At 46.7% G+C, this 26,233-nt stretch overlaps 1 protein-coding gene across 12 annotated transcripts in view; it reads left to right on the top strand.

Moving 5' to 3' along the window:
* CACNA1B (calcium voltage-gated channel subunit alpha1 B) overlaps positions 1-26,233 on the top strand; it is a 246,066-nt gene that overhangs the window by 108,348 nt on the left and 111,485 nt on the right. For all 12 annotated transcript variants that reach the window (XM_017893202.1, XM_017893205.1, XM_017893198.1 and 9 more), the window contains 3 exons: positions 16,968-17,085; positions 20,204-20,271; positions 23,250-23,356. In XM_017893202.1, the coding sequence (XP_017748691.1) occupies positions 16,968-17,085; positions 20,204-20,271; positions 23,250-23,356 (293 nt within the window). The remainder of the gene's footprint in view (positions 1-16,967; positions 17,086-20,203; positions 20,272-23,249; positions 23,357-26,233) is intronic.

Genomic DNA, 26,233 nt, shown 5'->3' with positions numbered 1-26,233 from the left:
CTGTTGAGGGTGGGAACGGTAGGAGTGAGACCCGCCTTTTGGACTGTGGGCTGTGTGGGAGTGGGGTGAGGCCTGTGACTGCTGGCTTTCTCCCACTTTCCTGGCGACCTGTATGACTAACGGCCTTCATCCTCCTGGGAACTTAACCCCATTGTACTGAGAATCACACCCCCACCCCTCACAGCAGCCACAGCAAGCCTCGCCCAAGGAGAGTCTGAGCTCAGATACCCTATTCCTGCCCCCACCTGGTGGTCTTTCTCTACCCACCCTGATGGCCAAAGACAAAGGTTATAATCTCCTGAGGGCGCTGTGGTCCTGCCCACCCCTGAGAAATCTGAATACTTAATTAGGCTACCTTAGGGCAAATTTGCATCCTCACTACGGTACCTCGGCTGATGCGGTACCTCGGCTGATGCTCTATTGAAAGCGGCACCTCCTGGCTGGAGGCCAGCCCATATAAAACCAGCACACTAAACAAAAATACAACCAAGGACTCTCACTCACTTCCCTGCTACCCCCACCAGAGCAGGTGCTGGTAACCGCAGCTGAAAGACCTGAAGATGGATCACATCACAAGACCCTTCACAGACACTCCCCAGTACCAGCCTGAAGCCTGGTAGCTCCACTGGGTGGGTAGACCCTCAAGAGCAAAAACAGTCAGTCATTGCAGTTTGGCTGTCAGGAAGCCCCATTCCTAGGGGTAGGGGAAGAACACCACATCAAGGGAGCACCCCCATGGGATAAGAGAATATGAACAGAGGCCCTTGAGTCCCAGATCTTACCTCTGGTTCCAAATGAGAAGGAACCAGGAAAAAAATTCTGGTAATATGACAAAACAAGGTTCTTAAACACCCCCAGAGGATCACACCAGCTCACCAGCAATGGATCCAAACCCAAAACGAAATCTCTGAATTGTAGGAAAAAGAAATCTGAAGGTCCATTATTAAGCTAATCAAGGAGGTACTAGAGAAAGGTGAAATTCAACTTAAATCAAAACATGATACAGGTTTTGAAAGGAAAATTCTTCAGTGAAATAGCATAAAAAAATCACAATTTCTGGAAATCAGGGACACACTTAGAGAAATGCAAAATGCACTGGAAAGTTTCAGCAATGGAATTGAACAAGCTGAAGAAAGAACTTCAGAGCTCAAAGCAAAGGCTTTTGAATTAACCCTATCCATCGAAGATAGAAGAATTTCAAAAAATGAAGCCTCCAAGAAGTATGGGACTAAGTTAAGTGTCCAAACCTAAGAATAATTGGTGTACCTGAGGAGGAAGAGAAATCTAAAAGTTAGGAAAACATATTGAGTGAATAATTGAGGAAAACTTCCCTAGCCTTGCTAGAGATCTAGACATCCAAATACAAGAACTCAAAACACACCTGGGATATTCATTGCAAAATTCATTGCAGAAAATTCATCACCTGGGCACATAGTTATCAGATTATCTAAAGTCAAGATGAAGGAAAATCTTAAGAGCTGTGAGGCATAAACATCAGGTAACCTATAAAGGAAAACCTATGAAATTAACAGAAGATTTCTCAACAGAAACCTTACAAGCCAGAAGAGATTGATTAGGGTCCTATCTTTAGTCTCCTTAAACAAAACATTTATCAGCCAAGAATTTTGTGTTCAGTGAAATTAAGCCTCATAAATGAAGGAATGATACAATCTTTTATAGACAAATGCTGAGAGAATTCACCACTACCAAGCCAGCACTATAAGAACTGCTAAAAGAAGCTCTTAAGTCTTGAAAATATATTTGAAATACACAAAATAGAACCTCCTTAAGGCATAAATCCAACAGGACCTATATAACAGTAACAATGAAAAAACACCATGGTGTTTAGGCAACAAATAGCACAATGAATAAGATAGTATCTCACATCTCAATATTAATGTTGAATGCAAATGACCTAAATGCTCCACTTAAAAGATACGGAATGGCAGAATGGATAAGAATTCGCCAACTATGTTTCTGCTGTCTTCAGGAGACTCACCTAACACATAAGGACTTACATAAACTTAAAGTAAAGGGGTGGAAAAATATTGCATGTGCAAATGAAGACTAAAGTAAGCAGGAATAGCCATTCTTTCATCAGACAAAACAGACTTTAAAGCAACAGCAGTTAAAAAAGACTAAGAGGGACATTATATAATGATAAAAAGCCTTGTCCAACAGGAAAATATCATAATCCTCAATATATATGCACCTAACACTGAAGCTCTAACATTTATAAAACAATTACTACTAGACCTAGGAAATGAGGTAGACGGCAAGACAGTAATAGCGGGGGACTTTGATACTCCACTGACAGCACTAGACAGGTCATCGAGACAGTCAACAGAGAAGGAATGAACTTAAACTATACCCTACAACAAATGGACTTAACAGAGCATTCTACCCAACAACTGCAGAATATGCATTCTATTCATCCGTACATGGAACATTCTCCAAGATGGACCATATGATAGGCCACGAAACAAGTCTCAGGAAATTTTAAAAAATCTAGATGATATCAAGTACTCTCTCAGACCACAGTGGAATAAAATTGGAAATCAACTCCAAAGGCATCCACAAAACCATACAAATACATGGAAATTAAACAACCTGCTCCTGTTTGATTGTTGGGTCAACAATGAAATCAAGATGGAAATTTAAAAAAATCTTTGAACTGAATGATAATAGTGACACAACCTATCAAAACCTCTGGGATACAGCAAAGGCAGTGCTAAGAGGAAAGTTCATAGCCTTAAATGCCTACATCAGAAAGACTGAAAGAGCACAAACAGACAATCTAAGGTCATGTCTCACACAACTGAAGAAACAAGAACAATCCAAACTCAAACCCACCAGAAGAAGAGAAGTAATGAAAATCAGAGCAGAACTAAGTGAAACTGAAACAAAAAAATTACAAAAGATAAATTGAACAAAAAGCTGATTTTTTGAAAAGATAAATAAAATGGATAGACCATTAGCGAGATTAACCAATAAAATAAGAGAGAAGATCCAAATATAAGCTCAATTAGAAATGAAATGGGAGATATTACTACTGATAACACAGAAATACAAAAGATTATTCAAAGCTACTATGAACACCTTTATGCACATAAACTAGAAAACCTAGAGGGGATGGATAAACTCCTGAAAAGACACACCCATCCTAACTGAAATCAGGGAGAATTAGATACCCTGAACAGACCAATAACAAGTAGTGAGATTGAAATGGTAATAAAAAAATTAAGAACAAAATAAAGTCCAGGACCAGATGGATTCACACCAGAATTCTATCAGACATTCAAAGAAGAATTGGTACCAATCCTTTCGACACTATTCCACGTGGTAGAGAAAGAGGGAATTCTCCCTAAATCATTCTATGAGCCAATATCACCCTACTACCAAAACCAGGGAAGGACATAACCAAAAAAGAAAACTATAGACCAGTATCCCTGATGAACATAGATGCAGAAATCCTCAACAAAATACTAGCTAACCGAATCTGACAGCATATCAAAAAGATAATCCACCCTGATCATGTGGGTTTCATACCAGGAATGCAGGGATGGTTAAACATATGCAAGTCAATAAATGTGATAACACCACATAAACAGAATTAAGAACCAAAATCACATGATCATCTCAATAGATGTGGAAAAAGCATTCAGCAAAATGCAGCATCGCTTTATGATTAAGCCCTCAGCAAAATCAGCATACACGAGACATACCTTAATGTAATAAAAGCCACCTGTGACAAACCCACAGCCAACATAATACTGAACTGGGAAAAGTTTGAAAGCATTCCCCCAAGAACTGGAATAAGACAAGGATGCCCACTCTCACCACTCCTCTTCAGCATAGTACTGGAAGTCCTAGGCAGAGCAATCAGACAAGAGAAAGAAAGAAAGGGCATCCAAGTCGGTAAATAGGAAGTCAAACTCGCTGTTTGTTTGCCGATGATAGGATTATTTATGTTGAAAACCCCAAAGACTTTTCCAGAAAGCTCCTAGAACTGATAAAATAATTCAGCAAAGTTTCAGGAAACAAAATTAATGTACACAAATCAGTAACTCTTTTGCTGTTTTATACATTAACAGTGATCAAGCTGAGAATCAAATAGAGAACTCAACCCCATTTACAGGAGCTGCAAAAAATAAAATAAATACTTAGGAATATTCCTAATCAAGGAGATGAAAGACCTCTACAAGGAAAACGACAAAATACTGCTGAAAGAAATCATAGACAACACAAACAAATGGAAATATATCCCATGCTCATGTATGGGTAGAATCAATATTGTGAAAATGACCATACTGCCAAAAGCAATCTACAAATTCAATGCAATTCCTGTCAAAATACTACCATCATTCTTCACAGAACTAGAAAAAACAATCCTAAAATTCAGATGGAACCAACAAAGAGCCTGCATAGCCAAAGCAAGACTAAGCACAAAAGGCCAGGTGCAGTGGCTCATGCCTGTAATCCCAGCGCTTTGGGAGGCCAAGGCAGGCAGATTACCTGAGGTCAGGAGTTTGAGACCAGCCTGACCAACATGGTGAAACCATGTATTTTAAAAACTACACAAATTAGCCAGATGTGGTGGCTTGTGCCTGCAATCCCAGCTACTTGGGAGGCTGAGGCAGAAGAATCATTTAAACTCAGGAGGTGGAAGTTGCAGTGAGCCAAGATTGCACCATCCATTGCACTCCAGTCTGGGTGACAAGAGTGAGACTCCATCTCAAAAAAAAAAAAAAAAAAGCAAGACTTAAGCAAAAAGAACAAAGCTAGAGGCATCACATTACCCAACTTCAAACTACGACGTAAGGTCATAGTCACCAAAACACCTTGGTACTGGTATAAAAATAGGTACATAGACCAATGGAACAGAATAGAGAACCCAGAAATCAATCCAAATACTTACAGCCAACTGATCTTTGACAAAGCAAACAAAAACATAAAGTGGGGAAAGGACACCCTATTCAACAAATGGTGCTGCGATAATTGGCAAGCCACATGTAGGAGAATGAAACTGGATCCTCATCTGTCACCTTATACAAAAACCAACTCAAGATGGGTCAAAGACTTAATCTAAGAGCCGAAACCATAACAATTATAAAGATAACATCAGAAAAAAATCCTTCTAGACTTTGGCTAGGCAAAGACTTCTTGACAAAGAACCCGAAAACAGATGCAACAAAAACAAAGATAAATAGATGAGACTTAATTAAACTAAAACGCTTCTGCGCAGCAAGAGAAATAATCAAACAGGAAACCCACAAAGTGGGAGAAAATTTTCACAATCTGTACATCTGACGAAGGACTAACATCCAGAATCTACAAAGAACTCAAATTAGCAAGAAAAAAACAAACAATCTCATTAAAAAGTGGGCTAAGGACATGAATAGACAATTCTCAAAAGAAGATATACAAAAACATATGGAAAAATGCTTAACATCATTAATGATCAGGGGAATGCAAATAAAAACCACAGTGAGATGCCACCTCACTCCTGCAAGAATGCCCATAATAAAAAAAAATGAAAAATAATAGATACTGGTGTGGATGTGGTGAAAAGGGAACACTTCTACACTCTTGGTGAGAATGTAAATTAATACAACCACTATGGAAAACAATGTGGAGATTCCTTAAAGAACTAAAAGTATATCTACCATTTGATCAGCAATCCCACTTCTAGATATCTACTCAGAGGAAAAGAAATCATTATATGAAAAAGAATACTTGCATATGCATGTTTATAGTGGCACAATTTGGAACTGCAAAAATACAGAACCAACCCAGATGCCTATTGGTCAATGAGTGGAAAATGTAGTGTATACCAATATAGTATAGAATACTACCCAGCAATAAAAAAGAGTGAAATAATGGCATTTACAACAACCTGGATGGAATCAGAAACTACTGTTGTAAGTGAAGTCAGTCAGGAATGGAAACCCAAACATTGTATGTTCTTACTCATAAGTGGGAGCTGAGTTATGCGGATGCAAAGGCATGAGAATGGTACAATGGACTTTAGGGACTTGGGGGAAAGGGTGGGAGGGGGACGAGGAATAAAAAACTACAGTGTATGCTGCTTGGGTGATGGGTGCACCAAAATTTCAGAGATCATCACTAAATAACTTAGTCATATAACCAAACACCACCCGTTCTCCCAAAATCTATTGAAATAAAAAAAAATTTTTTTAAATTAAAAATCTCTTACTCAAGTTACCAAATTCAGATAGTATGATGCGTGAATTCTGCTATTTAAGAAGTTATTCCAATTTTATACAGACTCCTCCACAGAATATAAAAAGGGATAGCTCACCACTCATTGTATGAAACTAGAATAACCTTGATAATGAAAAAAACTAAACAAGGACACTATCAGAAAAGAAAAATACAGATCACTTCCACAAACCCAGAAGCAAAGCATCCGGGGGAAACCATCACTAATCAAATCTAGATATTCTTAAAAATTATTTTTATAATTGACTATAACTTTTCCTGGAAATGCAAGATAATTCAACATTAGAAAACCTAGGAATGTAATTTGTCACACTAACAGATTAAGGTGGATACAAACCCTGTACGATCAGAGAAAGCATTGGAACTCTAGCACAAGCACAGTCAGCCAGAGGTGAGAGGAGCGGAGATGAGATTGCAGACATTGCTGATGACTGAAACTGGGTGATGAGCACGTAGGGTTCGTTGCACTCCACTCTGTGTATACTTCAAATGTCCGTGATAATTTTTTTTTTTAAAGTAAGACCTAACACTCCTTCCAAATAAAACGCTTAGCAGATTACGTTAGTATCAGGGGTCTTAGCACAGTAGAACAAGAAAAAATGAAATAAAAATTCTCAGGATTGACAAGAAAGAAAAATGTCATTATTTACAAATGAAATATACACAGAAAACTCAAGTGCTGTCATTGCAGATGGTATCTATGTAGAAAAACATGAAATTGGATTCCTACCTGGTACCAAGTATGAAAATCAATTCTAGATAGATTAAGAGATAAATAATATAGTATGAAAGAACAAAGGATAAAAACAAGTAACTCACAGGAGAAGAAACTATGATCAATTTTACTGCAGTCAGGGAAATGCAAATTAAACCCTCAACGAAACAACTGTTTCCACCTGTCAGTTTAGCCAAAATTAAGAAATCTAACACGATTTAGAGAAGAAGTGGAGAAATTAGGGTTTCTTTATGCTGTTGGTGGGTTGGTAGAGCCACTTTGAAGAGTAATTCATTATATCCCGTCCACTGGAATTGGCACGAGCAGTTCCTGCCAGATATATGCCCTGGAAAGTTTCTTGCCCAAGTACACAAGGAAACATGTAAAGCCATTCTAGCAGCATTATTTGTAATAACAAAAACCTGAAAATCACCTGCATGTTCACCATCAGGGAAATGGATAAGAGAAGTGTGATCAGTTTGTGCAGAAGGGAAAATGAGTGCCCTAGAAGTAAGTGTGTTTATACCGTATGATCTATTTAAGGATGAACGATGTGCAAAACAGTATCATACACTGTTTATGATATGGATGTAGTAAACATATAAATGCTTGCACAGGAATGATGAGCACCAAATTCAGGACACGGTTTTCCTGGTGGTGGGGTGGGAGTTGCTGGGAGGTGGGGAGAGGAAGAGGAATGAGACTGGGGAGTTCTGGCCACATTTTGATGTTTTATTTCTTAAGCTGGGTAGTGGATACACAGTGGTTAGTTAAATTATTCATTGCATCTTTTGGAGTGTTTAAAATATTGTGTAATTAAAAAATAAGGGGATATGAAAAGATGAACTAATTAAACATTGACCAAAAGAAAGCCGGTGTAGGCCGGGCATGGTGGTTCATGCCTGTAATCCCAGCACTTTGGGAGGCCAAAGTAGGTGGATCACTTGAGGTCAGGAGTTCGAGACCCGCTGGCCTACATGGTAAAACACTGTCTTTACTAAAAATATGAAAAATTAGCTGGGTGTGGTGGTGCTGAGGTGGGAGAATCGCCTGAACCTGGGAGGCAGTGAGCTGAGATCACGCCACTACACTCCAGCCTGGGTGACAGAGCGAAACTCCACCGTCTCGAGAAACAAAACAAAACAAAAGAAAGCTGATGTATTAATGTCAGCCAAAAGAGGTAAAAAGAGGATGGATGAGAATAAAGGGGCATATTACATGATGAACAGAGGACGCCGCCAGAAGGAACACACTGCAGGGCATGAGCTTGCAGGACCTAACAACCTGGCCTCAGAATGACCAAAACCAAACAGAATTACAAGGAGAAATAAAAACTTTACCATCTTATAAGAGATTTATAACATGTCTCTGTCAAACTGAAGGATGAAACTGGCAAAAGATTAGAAAGGATCTAAAAACATGAACCAGTTGTCACATACAGAACTGTACCCAACAGATAGCGAATAGAATATTCATTATTTGGGGCACAAGGAACATTTGCAGATGTTGACCGTTTATTAGGTCACTCAGGAAACTTCAACAAGTATTAATTACTGTCCAGCTGGGTGCAGTACCTCACACCTGTAATCCCAGCACTTTGGGAGGCCGAAGTGGGCAGATCACCTGAGGTCCGGAGTTCGAGACCAGCCTGGCGTGGTGAAACCAAAATGGCGAGACCCCATATCTACTAAAAATACAAAATTTAGCCAGGTGTGGTGGTGGGTGCCTGTAATCCCAGCTACTCTGGAGGTTGAGGCAGGACAATCACTCGAACCTGGGAGGTGGAGGTTGTAGTGAGCCGAGATCATGCTACTGTACTCCAGCTTGGGTTACAGAGTGAGACTCCAACTCAAAAAAAAAAAAGTTGCTACCCTGCAGAGCACAACTTTGATATCATTTAGATAAACAGGCACCGTTAATAATAAGTCATTTAATATTTTTCTCATATTTGTAAGTTGAAGGATTTGGGAGTAAAGAGGAAATCAGAAATCATGATGGCTATTACAGATTATTTAGAACTGAACAGTATCACAACTTGTAAGGGGAACCTGAAACAATACTTAAAGGAAAACTTATAATCTTAATGCAGCTATCAGGAAAAACAGGATAAAAAATAAACAAGTACTCTTAAGAAAAAAAGAAAAAGGCATCTTGCTGTGTCACCCAGGCACTGCAGCCCTGAACTGGGTTCAAGTGGTCCTCCCACCTCAGTCTCCCAAGTAACTGGGACCATAGGCACACAACACCATGCCCAGCTAATTCTTTCTATTTTTTGTAGAGACATGGTCTCACTGTGTTGCTGAGGTTGGTCTCAAACTCAGTGGGCTCAAGCTATCCTCCCACCTCAGCCTCCAAAGTGCTGGTAATGCAGGCATGAACCACAGAGCCTGGCTTAACAAGTACTCATATGAAGAATCCAGAAGAAGGAGTAATAAACCAAAGAAAAATTGAAAACGGATGATGCTAAGAGTAGACATTTGTTATGCAGATCACTGAAACACCAAGATAACAAGCATGTTCTTAAGGAGACTCATGAAGTAGATAATTGAATGAAGTGACTGATCAAGGAAAAAAAGCCCAAATAAAAAATGTAACCCAAAAGGGAGTTGTAACTATAGGAAAAGGAGATTTTTTTTTTTAATTCCAAAAGAATATTATGGCAACTTTATGCCGTGAGATTGGAAAGCGTAGATGAAACATCATGCTTTTTGTTTTTTTTTGAGACGGAGTCTTGCTCTGTCACCCCTGGAGAGCAGTGGCGCGATCTCAGCTCACTGCAAACTCCACCTCCCGGGTTCACGCCATTCTCCTGCCTCAGCCTCCTGAGTAGCTGAGACTACAGGTGCCTGCCACCATGCCCAGCTAATTTTTTGTATTTTTAGTAGAGATGGAGTTTCACTGTGTTAGCCAGGATGGTCTTGATCTCCTGACCTCATAATTGGCCCACCTAAGGCCTCCCAAAGTGCTGGGATTACAGGCGTGAGCCACCACGCCTGGCCAAAACATGCATTTTTATAGGAAGACATTAAGTTGATTAAATTAGCTCAAGAAGAAATTTTGAAAACCTGGACACTTCATAACTATAAAAGAAATTTAACCAATGGTCAAAATTTTCTTCCTATCTTTCTGCCTCCTGCTTGGGGCCCAGTCAGTTGTAAGGCGAGTTTCACCAAGCCTTTCAAGAAGAAATAATAACTATTTGACTTAAACAATTTCAGAGAAGGGAAGAAATCATTTCATGAGGCTAGTACAACCTTGACACCAAAGCCATGCAAGGACAATTTAAGATAAAATGCAGATCAGAACACAAGCTCCATGGGGCAGGGTCTTTGTTTTATCCACTGACCATCCTAAGCACCTGAATATCGCCCAACACGGCAGGCACGCTAATGTCTGCCCAGTGAAAGTAGATTCATTCAAATCTCATGGCATAAAGCTGCCATAATATTCTTCTGTAATTTAAAAAATCTCTTTTTCTGGCCGGGCGCGGTGGCTCAAGCCTGTAATCCCAGCACTTTGGGAGGCCAAGACGGGCAGATCACAAGGTCAGGAGATCGAGACCATCCTGGCTAACACGGTGAAACCCCGTCTCTACTTAAAAAAAATACAAAAAACTAGCTGGGCGTGGTGGCGGGCGCCTGTAGTCCCAGCTACTCAGGAGGCTGAGACAGGAGAATGGCGTGAACCCGGGAGGCGGAGCTCGCAGTGAGCTGAGATCTGGCCACTGCACTCCAGCCTGGGCAACAGAGCGAGACTGTCTCAAAAAAAAAAAAAAATAAAAAAAATCTCTTTTTCCTATGTTATGACCCCCCTTTTGTGTTATAATTTTTATTTGTGCTTTTTTCCCCCTTGGTCTTGCTATATAATTATCTACTTGATGCATCTCCTTAAAAACATGCGTTTTACAGTCTTGTTATTTTGGTGTTTTTTTAATCTGCATCACAAATGTCTGCAAATAATCTAAAATCTATATAAAAATCAAATCAGCTGAATATATTTAAAAAGACATAGCTAAACTGTGTTCTAGTAATATAAGAAATACAAGTAATACAAGAAATTGTCAGTATAATTCCTAATCTCTACCAGTTAAAAGAGAACATGTGTCATAGATGCAGAAACTTGAAACATTGATAAAAGTCAACTTTCATTCACGATAAAAAAAGTTATGCTAAGAATTGACAGGAGTTTAAAAAAATCTGCTAAAGAGTGTCTACAAAAAACCTACAACCAGGATGGGTGATAGCTAATGGGTATGAGTTTCTCTTTTTGAGGGGATGAAAATGTTCTAAAATGGACTGTGACAATGGTGACGCATATTTGTGAATATACTAAAAACTATTGAATTACACACCTGAAATGGGTGAATTATATCCCAATAAAGCTGTTATTTAAAAGAGACCATAGCAAAGATCATAGATAATAGTAAAAGATTAGAAGTATTGTTAAAAAAAAAAAATAAGGATGCCTAGTATTCAAGCAGTCGAAGCTAATGTAGTAAGAAAAAAGAAGTAAAATGACCAGAAAGGAATAGAAAAATACTATTATTTGCAAATGATGTGATTATTTGCTATAGAAAATCCTAGATAATATATTAAATATAATAAGAAAATTCATCAGTGTTGCTGAACACAGAATAAATGTACAAAAATATAGCTTTTCTAGATAATAACATTATTCAATTAGAAAATTCAGTTTAAAAGAAAAGTCTCATTCACAGTAGTAACAAAACTTCAAGGTACCCAGAAATAAATCTAACTAAAATTATGCAAGACTTTTGTTGCAGTAATTAGGAAATGTCATTCAAGGCCCTAAGGAGCTGAATGATTGCACAGATATGTTTGTAAATGGGAAGTCTTAAAATGATGAAGGTGTCAGTTCTGCCCAATTTAATTCATGAATCAATGCAATCCTGATCCAAATTCCAATGGTACTGCCCTTGGAATTCAGCATATTGATTGTATGGAAGAGTAAAAGTCCAAGAAAAGATAATTCAGGAAGAAGAAATTTGTCCTACCATATATCATGACTTTTTTATAAAGCTACGGTAATGAAAATAGTGTGGTGTACGTAAAAATGAAATATCAAAAGAACAGACCAGAGAACCCGGAAACACTCCAAACATATATAGAAAGTTGGTTATATGAGAAAGATGTCATTGGAAATCAACGGAGGAAGGATGGACTATTCAAAAATTTGGGTCTAGGCCGGGCGCGGTGGCTCAAGCCTGTCATCCCAGCACTTTGGGAGGCCGAGACGGGCGGATCATGAGGTCAGGAGATCGAGACCATCCTGGCTAACACTGTGAAACCCCGTCTCTACTAAAAAATACAAAAAACTAGCCGGGCGAGGTGGCGGGCAACTATAGTCCCAGCTACTCGGGAGGCTGAGGCAGGAGAATGGCGTGAACCCAGGAGGCGGAGCTTGCAGTGAGCTGAGATCCGGCCACTGCACTCCAGCCTGGGCGACAGAGCGAGACTCCGTCTCAAAAAAAAAAAAAAAAAAAAAAAAATTTGGGTCTGGGAAAATTGGCTTTCCATATGGAAAAAATTGGATCATCATCTCCGTGCATACACAAAACTTCAGTTGGATTAGAAACCTAAATGTAAAATATCAAGCTTGAAAATGATTTAAAGAGTAAGAGGCCAGACATGGTGGCTCATGCCTATAATCCCAGTGCTTTGGGAGGCTGAGGTGGGAGTATCGCTTGAGGATATAAGTTCAAGATCAGCCTGGGCAACATAATGAGAGCCCACCTCCAAAAAAAAAAGAAAATAGCTGATAGTGCACCCCTGTAGTCCAAGCTACTTGAGAGGCTGAGACAGGAGAATTACTTGAGGCCAGGAATTTGAGGTTAAAATGAGCTAGGATTGTGCCACTGCAGCCTGGGCAACAGAGCAAGACCCAGTCTTTACAAGAAAATAAATATATATATATATAATGTATATATATACATTATATATAATGTAAATATATATTTATATATATGATGAAAATATCTTTATGATCTTGGATGGAGAGGAATTTCTTTTCTTTTCTTGTCTTTTTTTTTTGAAATGGAATCTAGCTCTGTTGCCCAGGCTGGAGTGCAGTGGTGCGATCTTGGCTCACCGTAACCTCTGCCTGCTGGGTTCAAGCGATTTTCCTGCTTCAGCCTCCTGAGTATCTGGGATTACAGGCACCTGCCACCACGCCCAGCTAATTTTTGTATTTTTAGTAGACGGGTTTTCACTGTGTTGGCCAGGCTGGTCTTGAACTTGTGATCCATCTGCCTTGGCCTCCCAAAGTGCTGGGATTACACATGTGAGCCACTGCGCCTGGCCCGAATTTCTTTTTTTTTAATAGAGATGGGGTCTTGTGATTGTGGCACTGCACTCCAGCCTTGACAATAGAGCAAGACCCCATCTCCGAATTTCTTTTTTTAAATGAAGATGGGGTCTTGCTCTATTGCTAAGGCTGGAGTGCAGTGTCATGATCATAGCTCACAGAACTGGCTCAAGTGATCCTCCTGCCTCAGCCTTCTGAGTAGCTGGGACTACAGGTGCGCACTACCACACCTAGCTCATTAAAAAAAATTTTTTGTAGACAGGGTCTCGCTGTGTTGCCCAGGCTGGTCTCTATATCCAAAGTGTTGCAATTACAGGTGTGAGCCATCTCTCCCTGCTGTGTGTGTGTGTGTGTGTGTGTGTGTGTGTAGTGAAAATATCTTTATGACCTTGGATGGAGACGAATTTCTTAAGATGCAAAAAGCAGAAAACATAAAGGAACAGACTGATAAGACTGACATTTGATTACGTTAAACCTTTTTAAATACAAAAATAAAAGCCAACAGGAGACTAAAGATATTTACAATAGATAATGCAGATAGAGTATTAGTGTATACAAGAATACATAAGGAAGTCTCAAAAGTCAGTAAGAAAAAGATGAGTCATCAGAAATAGGAGCCAGGGGGGTTGAAAGGCAGGGCACAGAAGAGATCTAAGGGTCCTTGGGCAGGAGAAATGTTCAAAGTCACTGACTTGCCTTTTTTTTTTTTTTTGTAGAGATGGGGTCCCACTCTGTCGCCCAGGCTGGTGTCGAACTCCTGGGGTCAAGTGATCCTCCCACCTTGGCCTCCCAAAGCGCTGGGACTACAGACGTGAGCCACCATGCCTGGCCAGTGCTTTTAAGCCCTTTCATCTTTATCAGATTGGGAACTATCAAAGGGTGTGACAGTGCCATGGGTGGTGTGAGGATGTTGATGAAGAACCATCCTCTGCTGCTGGCAGGAATACAATTTGGGATAACCATTCTGGAAACATCTAGTGAAGTTGGCGAAGGTATGCATAGCCTACATATCTGGCAGCTTCAGCTCTAGAGAAGCTTCACGTACGCACAACGTGACATATATAACATATAAACATATCTGGAAGCCACTAAAAGTACCTGTGAGAAGGAAAATGGGTAAATGGAAGGCAAACGGTGCAATGGTTTACACAAATAAGTAGATTTATGTGTATCAACATGGAGAGCTGGGTGCGGTGGCTCACGCCTGTCATTTCAGCACTGTGGGAGGCTGAAGGGGGCTGATTGCTTGAGCCCAGGGGTTCAAGACCAGCCTGGGCAACATGGCAAAACCCCATCTCTACTGAAACATACAAAAAATTAGCTGGGCATAGTGGCACCTGCCTGTGGACCCAGCTACTCAGGAGGCTGAGGTGTGAGGATTGATTGAGCCTGGAAAGCAGAGGTTGCAGTGAGCCGAGATCACACCACTGCACTCCAGCCTGGGAAGCAGAACAAGACCCTGTCTCAAAAAAAAAAAAAAAGAATGGAGAAACCTCAAAGCTGTATTGTTGAATGAAAACAGCAAGTTGAAGAATGACGTGTAGTCTTGTACCTTCCTGTGCATGTTTAGCACATAGGCGGTATTCTGTTTATACATACGTGTATGTGTGTGATGTGTAGTGGAACCCTAAAGACTTGGATCCATTCATCCAACAAGGGGTTACTATCCACAATATACAAGGAACTCAAACAACTCAACAGCAAAAAAACCAAATAATCACATTTAAAAGTGGGCAAAGGCTCTGAATAGACATTTCTCAAAAGAAGACATACAAATGGCCAACAGATGTATGAAAAAAATACTCAGCATCACTAATCATCAGGCAAAGACAAATCCAAACCACAGTGAGGTATCGTCTCACCCATTTGGGGTGGCTATTATCAAAGACAAAAAATGATAAATGCTGGCAAGGATATGGAGAGAAGGGAACTCTCTCACACTGTTGAAAGGAATGTAAATTAGTCCAGCCACTCTGGGAAACAGTATGGAGGCTCCTCAAGAGGAACCATACTGCAAAAATCCCACTGCTGGGTGTTTATCCAAAGGAAAGGAAGTTGGAACATGGAAGTGGTGCCTTCCTCCTCATGCTCATGATAGCACTATTCACAGTAGCAAAGATACGGGATCAGCCTCAGTGCTTGTCAACAGATGAAAGGATACAGAAAATATGGTGTATATATGTAACAGAATACTATTCAGCCACCGAAAGAATGAAATCCTGTCATTTGCAGCAACATGGATAGAAGTGGAGGTCATTAAGTTAAGTGAAATAAGCCAGGCACAGAAAGACAAACTTCACATGTTCCCCCTCAGATGTGAGAGCAAAAAAGCTGATTTGGAGGTAGAGGTTAGAATGATGGCTACCAGAAGGTGGGAAGGCCGTGGGAAGGGGCATGAAGAGAGGCTGGTTAAGGGGTACAAACATAGTTAGACAGAAGGAGCGAGTCCTAGTGTTTGATAGAATGGTAGGGTGACTATAACTAACAACAATATATTGTCTATTTCACAATAATCAGAAGAAAAGGTTTAAGATGTTCCCAACACAATGCTAAATGTTTGAGGTGATGGATATGCTGAATACCCTGTTTGATCATTACACATTGTATGCATGTATCAAAATACCTTAAGTACCCTAAAATATGTACAAATATGTATTGGTAAAAAAAAATTAAACACAGCCGGACATGGTGGCTCACGCCTGTAATCGCAGCACTTTGGGAGGCTGAGGCAGGTGGATCATGAGGTCAGGAGATCCAGACCATCCTGGCTAACACGGTGAAACCCCGTCTCTACTAAAAATACAAAAAATTAGCCGGGCATGGTGGCGGGCGCCTGTAGTCCCACTACTTGGGAGGCTGAGGCAGGAGAATGGCGTAAACCCGGGAGGCGGAGCTTGCAGTGAGCTGAGATCGTGCCACTGCACTCCAGCCTGGGCGACAGAGCGAGACTCTGTCTCAAAAAAAAAAAAAAAAAAAAAAATTTAAAACACCCACAAATAATAAATAGAAAGTGACAAAAGAAAAAAGACTTCGATCTGTGTCAGATCGCTGGTTGGAGTTGGTCATGAGGAGGGGGATCATTGCACATGGGGCAGAATTTCCATTTTGGGTGGGGGACACACGAGTATTTATTATTTTCTTGTATGTTTCCAAACATAAAAGTAGAAAAGAGACATGAGTTTGCTACTAGGACAAGGGTTGCATTTAGCCAGACTTTGAGGCTGGACAGATCAAGTGGGGTGGCAGGAACTGAGAGCATAAGGCTCTGCTTCTGCTGGGTGGCCGTGTGCAGCCCAGTCCCCTTTGAACCTCGGCTTTCTCGACGGTGGCACAGTGATGTGGATGGCGCTGCTTCGTCTGTCCATGCCTCAGCTCACTGCTGCCCTCAGCTCTGCCCACCTCCTTCTCCTGTTGGGAGCTCCCTTTTCATTTGTGGCTGAAAACCTAGAGCATGTTAATCTTTTAAGACCGAGTTCTGCAGCCATGTCCTTCTGGAAGCTTTTCTGGAGGACCCTGGGATGCCCAGACCTTCGGAAGCAGCAGCATCTAAAGGCCTGGATGTGCATATGTGGACATGGCGGTGTGTGTGGACGTGACAGTGCACATGCACTTGTGTGGGTGAGGGTGCGTGTGTATGGGGAAGGCAGCCACGGGGGCTTGCCCTGTGTTCTCTCCATCCTGGCAGATCCTGACGGGAGAGGACTGGAATGCAGTGATGTATCACGGGATCGAATCGCAAGGCGGCGTCAGCAAAGGCATGTTCTCGTCCTTTTACTTCATTGTCCTGACGCTGTTCGGAAACTGTATCCTTCTGTGGGGCTGGGGCAGAGGGTGGTCAGTGCTTGGCCCTCCTTTTCCTCATGGCCGCCACGTGGATCCCTCCAGGAGGACTGGGGGTCATGGACGTGAGAGATGCATTCTCAGAGTTGAGTGCAGATGGGGAACATTCTGCAGGTGGCTGGCACGCAGGAGTCTGGAGGCTGCGGGACTCAGCCTGAGGGAGCATGAGCTGCTGCGTGTGGGAGTATCCAGAGGTGGGGGTGGGTGCGGCCAGCAGCAGGCCCTTACGGACTCTGAGCAGCAGTCGGGGAGCCTCACACTCTGGGCAGGTGGGTTTTTGTTTTCACTTTGATTTAATTGCGTATTTAGGTTTTGGCACTGGACTTTAAAAAGGAGCCCTTCCGCCTACTGATACCGTCCCCTTTGCAGAGAAATGTAAGGAAAGGTTTTCTGTGGAGGATGACAGTTGGGCTGTTTCAGGACCTTGAGTCAGAGGGTGGGTCTGTGGGGTCAGGGCGAGTCCAGCAGCCGGTGGTGAGCTCTGCCTCAGCCAAGGGCCATGATAGGGACAGGGCTGGGGCCGAGGAAGATCTGGAGGGAGAACTGCAGCGTTCATGGTACAGGCGAGGGTGAGCGCTATGACCAGCAGTGTGAGTGTGGGTCCCCCTGTAGCTGAGGTGGGAAGTTAAGGCCTAGGAGAAGTGTCTTTGGTTCTCAAACTCAACTGAGCATCACAGTCCCCTGAGGGGTGGTAAGCCTGGATTCCAGCCCTAGCCCAGGGTGTCAGAGGCAGTGGGGCTGGGCTGGGGCCTGAGAATGTGCGTTCTCACAGGCTGCCGGGGGAGCCCGTGTTGCTGGTCTGGGGGCCCCACTTTGAGAACCGTTGTGGCAGAACACCCTGCAGGACCCTGAGGAGCTGGAGACAATGTCTCACAGTTGACCTCCCGGCTCTGCTTCTCCCTCGACCTCCTCACACACGACAGCCACTCACCCCGTCTCTCTGTCCTCATCTCTGCCTCACTGGTGCTGGTGCCGTCAGTGCCCTTGCACACTTCACCTTCTTTCCTGTCTCTGCCTCCCTGTCTCCTCATTCCTTGCTCCACCTCTCCTAGGCTGGCCCAGCAGGGGCTCACTCTCTCAGCCTTGTTTGTCACGGGGTGGTCCTTAGGCTGCAGCTCAGGTCCTGGTCCCCAGAGTGGGGGATCCAGCTTCCCTGGGAAGCTGAGTGTGAGCCTAGGAGGGGCTCCAGGGAGCCTGAGGGGGCAGTGTCTGCTTTGGCACCGGAGGCACCAAAGAAAGGCAGCCACAATTGTCAGAGAGGGACGGAGGCCTCAGACAGGACAGCCAGCGTCCAGAAGGAGGTGTCTCTGCCTTGAGACAGAGCAGTGGCCAGTGGTTCACCATAGCCGAGTCTGACCCTCACACTCGGGCCAGGTATGGTGGCCACAAGCGTCCCCCTCCCATCCACTCAGCGTCACTCCTGCTGGATCCCAAGGGGCATGGCCCTTGGTCCTGCTTTCTGGGCATGAAAGCCTCTGAGGGTGTCGGTGGCTGTGGCTAGTGCCTGGAGGTGTCAGCCTGGCCTCAATGTCCTGCCCTGTGGGATCTGCTGGAGCTCTGTGTGGACTTGCCTGTGAGGCTCTGGCCTGGGATATGTGCTCCCTTGACCCCCATGGAGGGGGTACCTGTCCAGCCAGGGAGGGACCTGACCTGCCTGGGTCACTGCTGTTGGCCTCATACAGAGCCAGCTGCTCCTCGGCCTGGCACAGGCCAGCACTACAGGGAGAGTGGCTGCAGCCTGGGCAGGGTGAGTCGCAGGCCTGTGGTGAAACCCGCTCGATCACGTGGAGTGCAAGGTTCTAATGGGGGCAACTTCCTCTCCCCACAGATGCTGTGGCACATTTGGCAGTGTCTGAGTCACTTTTGGTTGTCAGCACTGACGGGGAGGGGCTGACAACTTGAGGCTCCGGCTTCAAGTGGACGGAGACCAGGGGTGCTCCCTGCCATCCCATAGAGGATTGCCCAGCCCCAAATGCCAGCAGGGCCTGGGCTGAGAAACCTGGAGTGATAAAATGGCCAGGAAGGTACCCCTAATGGCCAGGGTCTGGAGGGACAGATCCGAGTCACAGCCAGGGTCCTGACTATGTCAGGGGTGGTTCTGGGAAACTGCGCAGGGGCAGGGAGGTGAGCGTTCGGGGAAAGGCAGCCTCCAGTGATGGGTGAAGAGTTCCTTTTGCAAAGAAAAACACCGTGACCGGACAAGGACCTGGTCCCGCGAGCTTTGAGGAGGAGGCCGCCCACCCTAGGTGGTGCCTGTGCCGGGACCTGTGGCAGGTGCTTCCCTCTGGGCCTTGGTTGCTTCATTTCTACACGGTGGGGCAGCACCTCACACTGGGCTCCTGGGGGGTCAGTTGAGGCAAGGTGCAGTCCCAGGAACCAGATCATGCCATCTGCTGTCTCCATGGCCTGACGTGAGTCCTGTGATCTAGAGGGGGGATGCTGCAAGGGAGAGGCCCCAGGACACCATGCGGGAAAGGAAATGGAAAAGGAGGGGAAGGTAGCACTAGGTGGCATCTGTGGGCCTAGGACCTGGGACCCGGCATGTGCTGGCCACGGGTGGGTTTGCATGCTCATAGTTTGTCTGAGGTGGTCTCTGCTCACAGGACCCAGAAGGCAGTGGAGCCCTACCTGGAGCCTCTGGAGTAGAAGCTGTTTGTGGGGAGGCTTCTTGTGCTGGTCGGAACTTGGGGAGTTGGGAGCACAGCAGGCTGACTGTGGGCCCTCGTTAGGAGGCAGAGGCAAATGGCTCCAGCACAGCCTCTGAGCTTTGCACCTGCACACTCAGCCCAAAAGAGCTGGGTTGGGGGAAGAGGCTTAGGTGGGCACCCAGGAAGAGGCTGGGTGATGGGAGGCTGAACAAAGGAGGGATTGGCAGAGAGGCTGGAGGTGAGGAGGGAACAGGGAGCTGGAGGGCCTAGTGGCTGGGCTGGAGTGTGTCTGGGGATGGGGCCTGGGGGAGCTGGTAGGTGCCAAGGGAAGGAGACTGGAGGCTGGTTGGGATCTGGGGAGATGGGGGAAGCTGCAGTGTGACTGTGGGGCCGTGTGGGGCAGAGGTTCCCTTCCTCAGCTGGACCCAACCAGACACTCTGCTGAATGTCTTCCTGGCTATCGCTGTGGACAACCTGGCCAATGCCCAGGAGCTGACTAAGGTAGGTGGGGACAGGGAGGGGCTGGTGTCAGCCCATGCCACTTGAATGTGGCCGTAGCCAGGAGGAGTCTGGGTCCTGGGTTAGGGCCTCATGTGTCCCCTGTCCAGGAGCGTTGCCTCGGGTCCTGGCGGGCAGAGGCTGGTCTGTCACTCAGGGGCTGGAGGCTGGAGCTGAGAATGCAGGGAAAGCCAGAGCCCTGAAGGCAGATGGACAGGCAGGCTCTCAGAGAAGCCAGCACCAGGAAGAACGGCCTGAACGGCAGGGTGTGCTGGGAGCAGGAGTGGGAGGAGCAGCTGGTGGCCTGTCCCAGCACAGCTGTGCCACAGTGGGATAGCTGCTGCTTCAGGCAGTGCCCAGCGGGTGCCATTTTAATATTCCTCTCATCCCTGAACCTGGTGGGGGATGCGACTGTACATGTCTCTCTCTGTGATATCCCTCCGGATGACATGCCCCCGCCTGGTCATGCTCTCCCCAGCCCTGGACACTTGTAGTGTGGCCACCTGCCATCTGAGTCGCAGGCTTGTGTGTTGACTCAAGCCCTAGCTCCTGGCAGAGGTGGTGCTGCCTTCTGGTTTGGCGTGAACCACGCTGCAAACATCCCACGTGCATGCTCTGTACATCAGCATGTACCTGTGTGGGCACCATTCTGTGTGCGTGTCACCGTGTGCCCTCTTCTGCCTGTGCACCATCCCTGGACAGGTGTCTGCATGCACCTGTGCACGTCTAGGGGTCTGACACAGCTCCGTCACTCCAGTCCAGTGTCTCTCCATGCCTTCCTTGTTCTGGGGCTGAGAGAGGCAGGTTCAGGATTTCTATCCCTGGAGCAGAGATGCAGGTGTGCCACAGAGCTTCTCTAGGAGTGAGTGCTGTGCAGGTGTCCCTGCTCCCCCAGCCCAGCTCTCCGGGAGGGGGCATGGTCCATGCAGTGTGCCAGCTGCAGCCTGAGCCTCCCTTTGCTTCTGTTCAGCCTTCTTACTCCCACGCCTCCAGACCTGGGCCATGGCTATGCCTAGGGGCCTGGATTCCTCCCTGGTGCTCTGGTTTCTGGCTTCTGCCTGTTCCTGTCTTCAGCCTGGGCTGCTTGGGTTGGGGGAGCCCAAGCACCCACAGAGCTCTCCTTGGTTCTGTGGTTGCCTTGGAGGGCCCTAGCTGTCCTGGGTGGGCTGCACTGGAGCGCTGGGGCCCCACTGTCTCTTTAAGTTCTGTCGTGAGGGAGGAAGCTGTGTCCTTGGGGCCCTGTGTCCACATACATGTACCCTCATTGGTGGCCCCCTTTTGCGTAACTGGCCTAATTCAGGAATTTCTTCTCTGAGAATTGGGGCCACTGGGGGCCTGTCTGTGTCTGGCTGTGGGCATTTTTCTGGGCTGACCAAGAGCCCCAAAGGTTATGACTCAACCATCCCCTTCCCTTATACTCCCACAAAAGTATTACAGCACTATGTACTTTTTGAAGTGAGGATAAACTTGAATTTGTTTTAGACCTTCCAGGGGACTTTAGAACACTCCCTGGAGTGACTGGTGAAGTCCCTGCCCCAGAGAATGGGAAGCTGGATGGAGCCGGATCCTCGAGGAGGGACCTGGGTGTGGGTGTTTCCTGCTGGGTCTGGCTTTGCCTCCTCTCTGGGCTTGAGGTTTGAAGGTCTCTTCTCTGTAGAGGGAAATTTGCAGGCAGCTAACAAGGGACTTAGTTTTTGCTAGTGTTGTGCCCTGAAAGAAGATTCAAGGACATTTTAGGGAATATTGGGAATGCTGACTCCCAGGGGAGCCAGGTGGGTCTGGGCTTCAGGATTGTGAGGAAACAGTGGTGGCTCCAGTCCAGATGGACAACATGGAAGTCGTAGCTTCCCTTCTGGGGCCTGTGGTCTCAGCCTAGAACCCTTGATCCAGAATCCAGGTGCTGAGCATGTTGGTCTTGTTTAGTGACTTGGAGTCAGGGCCAGAGGGGGCAGAGGAAACCGCACCTGCCTGCACCTGTGCACATGCCCAGCCCTGAGTGCAGGAGCCATGTGGAGCTCAGGGCCAGGCACTGCAGGTGGTTACCCAGGAGCAGGGGAGACAGGGAGAGGCTTCTCACAGCCACAGCTGGGGACACGGGGACAGACGTGGTCTGCTGGCTCCAGGTAGAAAAACTCAAAGGTGGCGCATGGCCCACTGGACACCCTCCTGGCGGCAGTGTTTGTGGGCAGTGCTGGGTCAGGAATCAGCCATGGGTGCAGAGCCTCTTGCCCTTGCTCTTGGCCATGTTCAAGTGTGACTGATGCTCCTGGGGGGACAGGTGGGACAAAAGGAGGGACAGATTTGCCTTTTAATGGGCAAGTTCAAGGTGCCATGCTACAGACAGGCTGAAGGCCAGGCGTGGTAGCTCACACCTGTACTCCCAGCACTTTGGGAGTGCTTGAGCCTAGAAGTTCAAGAAAAATTGAATTAAAAAAAAATTAGCCAGGTGTGATGACACATGCTTGGAGTCCCAGCTGCGTGGAAGGCTGAGGTGAGAGGATCACTTAAGCCTGGGAGGTCGAGGCTGCAGTGAGCTGAGATTGCGCCATTGCCCTGCAGCTTGGGTGACAGAGCGAGACCCTGTCTCTGAAAAAAACAAATAACAAAAAGCAAAACAAACAAATGAAAATATCCAGTCAGTGGCTGGGTACCTGGGCTAGAGCTCAGAATAAGGTCAGGATAGCACAGAGGTGAGGCTGTCGCCTCCAGGGAGACAGCAGAAGCAAGAGAGCACTGAGGAAGGAACCCCAGCAACCATTACCTTTGAGTCACAGACACAGAAGGGGAGGCCCTGGAGAGCACCAGAGAGAGCTCCTGTGGAACGGCTCGTGGGGCGCCACGTTCACTCGGGTTGGCTGCCTGTCTCCACTGGACAGAGAGCAGCCCTGTGTATTTTTTGAGGCCCCTGGAGGAAGAGCTGATGGCATTAGAGTGGCTGTAACACAGTGAGGGGAGCTGGACATTTCTCTTTGCTCAAACAGGATGAAGAGGAGATGGAAGAAGCAGCCAATCAGAAGCTTGCTCTGCAAAAGGCCAAAGAAGTGGCCGAAGTCAGCCCCATGTCTGCCGCGAACATCTCCATCGCTGCGTAAGGCTCCTGGGACCGGACCGTGGGGTGGCAGTGGGGCTGCTGCAGGTCCCATGGCTGGGCCCTCCCCAGGGCACCCCTTCCAGAGGCTTCCTCAGAGGGCCCTTGGCCTTGGCTGGTGAGGACACAGCCCCTCCTCAGAACTGAGATGATAGCCTGGGGGCTCCAGGGCTTTTTCTCAGTGTGAACAGGGCCAGGGTCTGGCTAGGCACAGCCCTCACATTGTGGCTGGGATTGTCTGCCATGATATTCACTCCCTGGATGGCCTCAGGGTGGCTCCAGGCCCCTCCCCAGACAACTGTGAATCAGTTAGGGGAGGGAGTCAGTAAGTTGATTTTATGCACAGCTTTTCAGAAATGTATTTTATGAGCCAAGAGATTCTAGGTGATACCTGAGCAGCCTGAGAGACTTACTGCAGTTTCTAAAAATGTCTCTCAAGTGTTTGGTACTGGGACAGAGGTTAGAGGAAGTTATTCTGGTGAAAACGGCTTATTCCACAGAAGCGCATTTGGAGGCGTTAGGGGCTTTAGAGTTTGGGCAAAGCGTCCAGCCCAGGGCCAAAGGCTGCAGTGAGCTGAGCTGTGGGAGGTCAGTCCCTGGGAAGGGAGGCAGGAGTCTGGCCCATGGCCTGGTCACAGGGTGGGCCACAAGAGTGCAGAGATGCCCCTACTGGGAGCTTGTTCTCTGAGCCCAGCTGAAGTGAGGTCTGGAGTCGCTGGCTATGTCTGGCTGCATATGCCCACCCCTCACACCTCCCATTCCCCATGCTGATGGGTGGGACCCTGCCCTTCAGCTGGCCGCCCGCCCTGCCGCGAACACGGAGCACAGGGCCGGGCACAGCCACAGGTACCTCTGTAGTGACGTGTGTCTGCACTACTCTGTAAGCATGTTGGCATGTGGATGAGTGTGCTAGGTGTGTGTGTGTGCACTTGAGAGTTGCACAGTGACCGTGTGTGAGTGCATGTGCTGAGTGTGTGCACACCCATACCAGCCCTGATCCTGCCTGGAGGGCACCAGGAAGATGTGTTTGTGGAGGGCCTGTCTCTAAGCCTAGCAGAAAGTGCTGGTCTTTGGGGCAGCAGCAGCTAGAAGAGGCTGCAGCCCGCCGGGGACTCAGGCAGGGATGGGAGCCGCCTGCAGGGGAAGCTGGCAGCTGTGGACACAGTGGCCATCATGCAGAAGACTGCTGGGGCCTCAGTCCTCAGTTGTTTAATTTCGATCTTTCATTGTCTTCGCCAATTCGGTTATTTGGTCCGTTAGTTATTTAGTCCATTTAGTTTGGTTACTTGGTCCAGGGGTTGCTGCCAGGGCTCTGTGAGCTCTGCAGGTGGGTGGTCTGCCGTAGAGGGGGCGAATGATGTGTTCAGCTCCTGGCCTCATGCAGGCCTTGGGTTGTTCTCTTTAGGATTTGCCTTCTCTGCTGTTCCTAGAGGCGAGCACTTGTCCCTTGACCCCTGCTGCCTGCAGGGCCTGCCTCCTCTTGGGGGTATGGGAGGGTGTCCACTCCCATCTGGGCTGAGACCTTGCTGAAGAGGCTGCCAGGGCCCAGGCAGTCACGGAGCCTGAGTCAGGCTGCCTGAAAAGGAGGCTGGATATTTCCTTATCTGCTGCCCTGTCCTGCTTTGGAGACACTGCTCTGCAGGAACAAGGCAGTAGACTGGCATCCCTGGGCACAGGGTACATCGACACCACCTGTTGGCCTGAGCACCACGCTGATTCCTACATGAGGAAAGAGCTTCTTTTCTGCCGGGGGACCCCTAGGTGTTCTTCCTCAAGGTGGGTCTGGAGCCAGGTGTCAGCTCCGGCGCCAGCATCCTCAACTCAAGCAGGCTGCAGCCCTCACACGTGGCAAGGGGCGGCCGGCCCGAGCCAGCCCGAGGCAATCCAGGTGTCAGGCCCCCAATTGGTCCCTGCCTGAGGTGCACGCTGTGGGCCCCTATCCTCTGTGGCATGTCCTCAGCCCACCGGTTGGACATGACAGCCAGTCCTGATTTCCACCACAAGAGATTCCTGCAGGAATCAAACAATTCGCAGAGGTTTCCTTCAAGGAGGCCGTGCACACTGGCGAGGGCTGGCCCTGCTGCTGCTGTTTGCGTGCTTGTTTGTGCTGAGACCTCCGAGGGCTGAAAGCTGTCTGTCATCTGTGCCTCGTCTGCTTCCTGTATCTCCCTGGTGGGACGAGCAGTGCCCACCTCCTGTCCTGCTCTCATTTCCAGCACCTTGAGCTGCTGGGTTGGGCGAGAGCATGTGCCCTTGAGTACCCCCTCTCCGCCCTTGCTCCTCCCCAACAAGCGTGTGCTGCTGTGACCTCCGCGGAGCGGGCCAATGCCGGGCTGCGGTGCTGGGAGGACTTGGGGTGTCCTTGGTGTTTAAGAGGCTCTCCGTGATGGCTCTGTTTGGGCTTGACACGACGGTGCCAGACCTACCTCAGAAGGGCTGCCCTAGTGTGTTGCATGCAGTGCTGTGCATTCCTGGGGCCTCAGGGGTGACAGCTTGCTTGAACGGAGCATTCTTCCTCGGTTCTTGGTGGGTCAAACCTCATCTTCCGTGGATTTCTAACCACTGGCAGCCTGCAGAATCACAGTCACACACACACACACACACAAATACAGGCAGGCACACACAGACACACACAGGCACACAGGCTCACATACACACTTATACACAGGTACACACAGACACACAGTTACATAGGCACAGAAACAGCATCATACACACAGACTCACACAGACACACAGATTCACCCTCACAACACTCAGTCTCACACATTCAGTTATAATCATCCCACACTCTCACGTACACACACAATCTCACACATTCACAGTCTCACACACTCATCACTCACAGTGTCACACTCACACACCCTCTCACACACAC

The sequence above is a fragment of the Rhinopithecus bieti genome, unplaced genomic scaffold (genome assembly GCF_001698545.2).
Source record: "Rhinopithecus bieti isolate Rb0 unplaced genomic scaffold, ASM169854v2 scaffold_23276, whole genome shotgun sequence".
Classification (NCBI taxonomy): domain Eukaryota; kingdom Metazoa; phylum Chordata; class Mammalia; order Primates; family Cercopithecidae; genus Rhinopithecus; species Rhinopithecus bieti.
The sequence above is the reverse complement of the archived record's forward strand: the minus strand, read 5'-3'. Positions and strand labels throughout refer to the sequence as shown.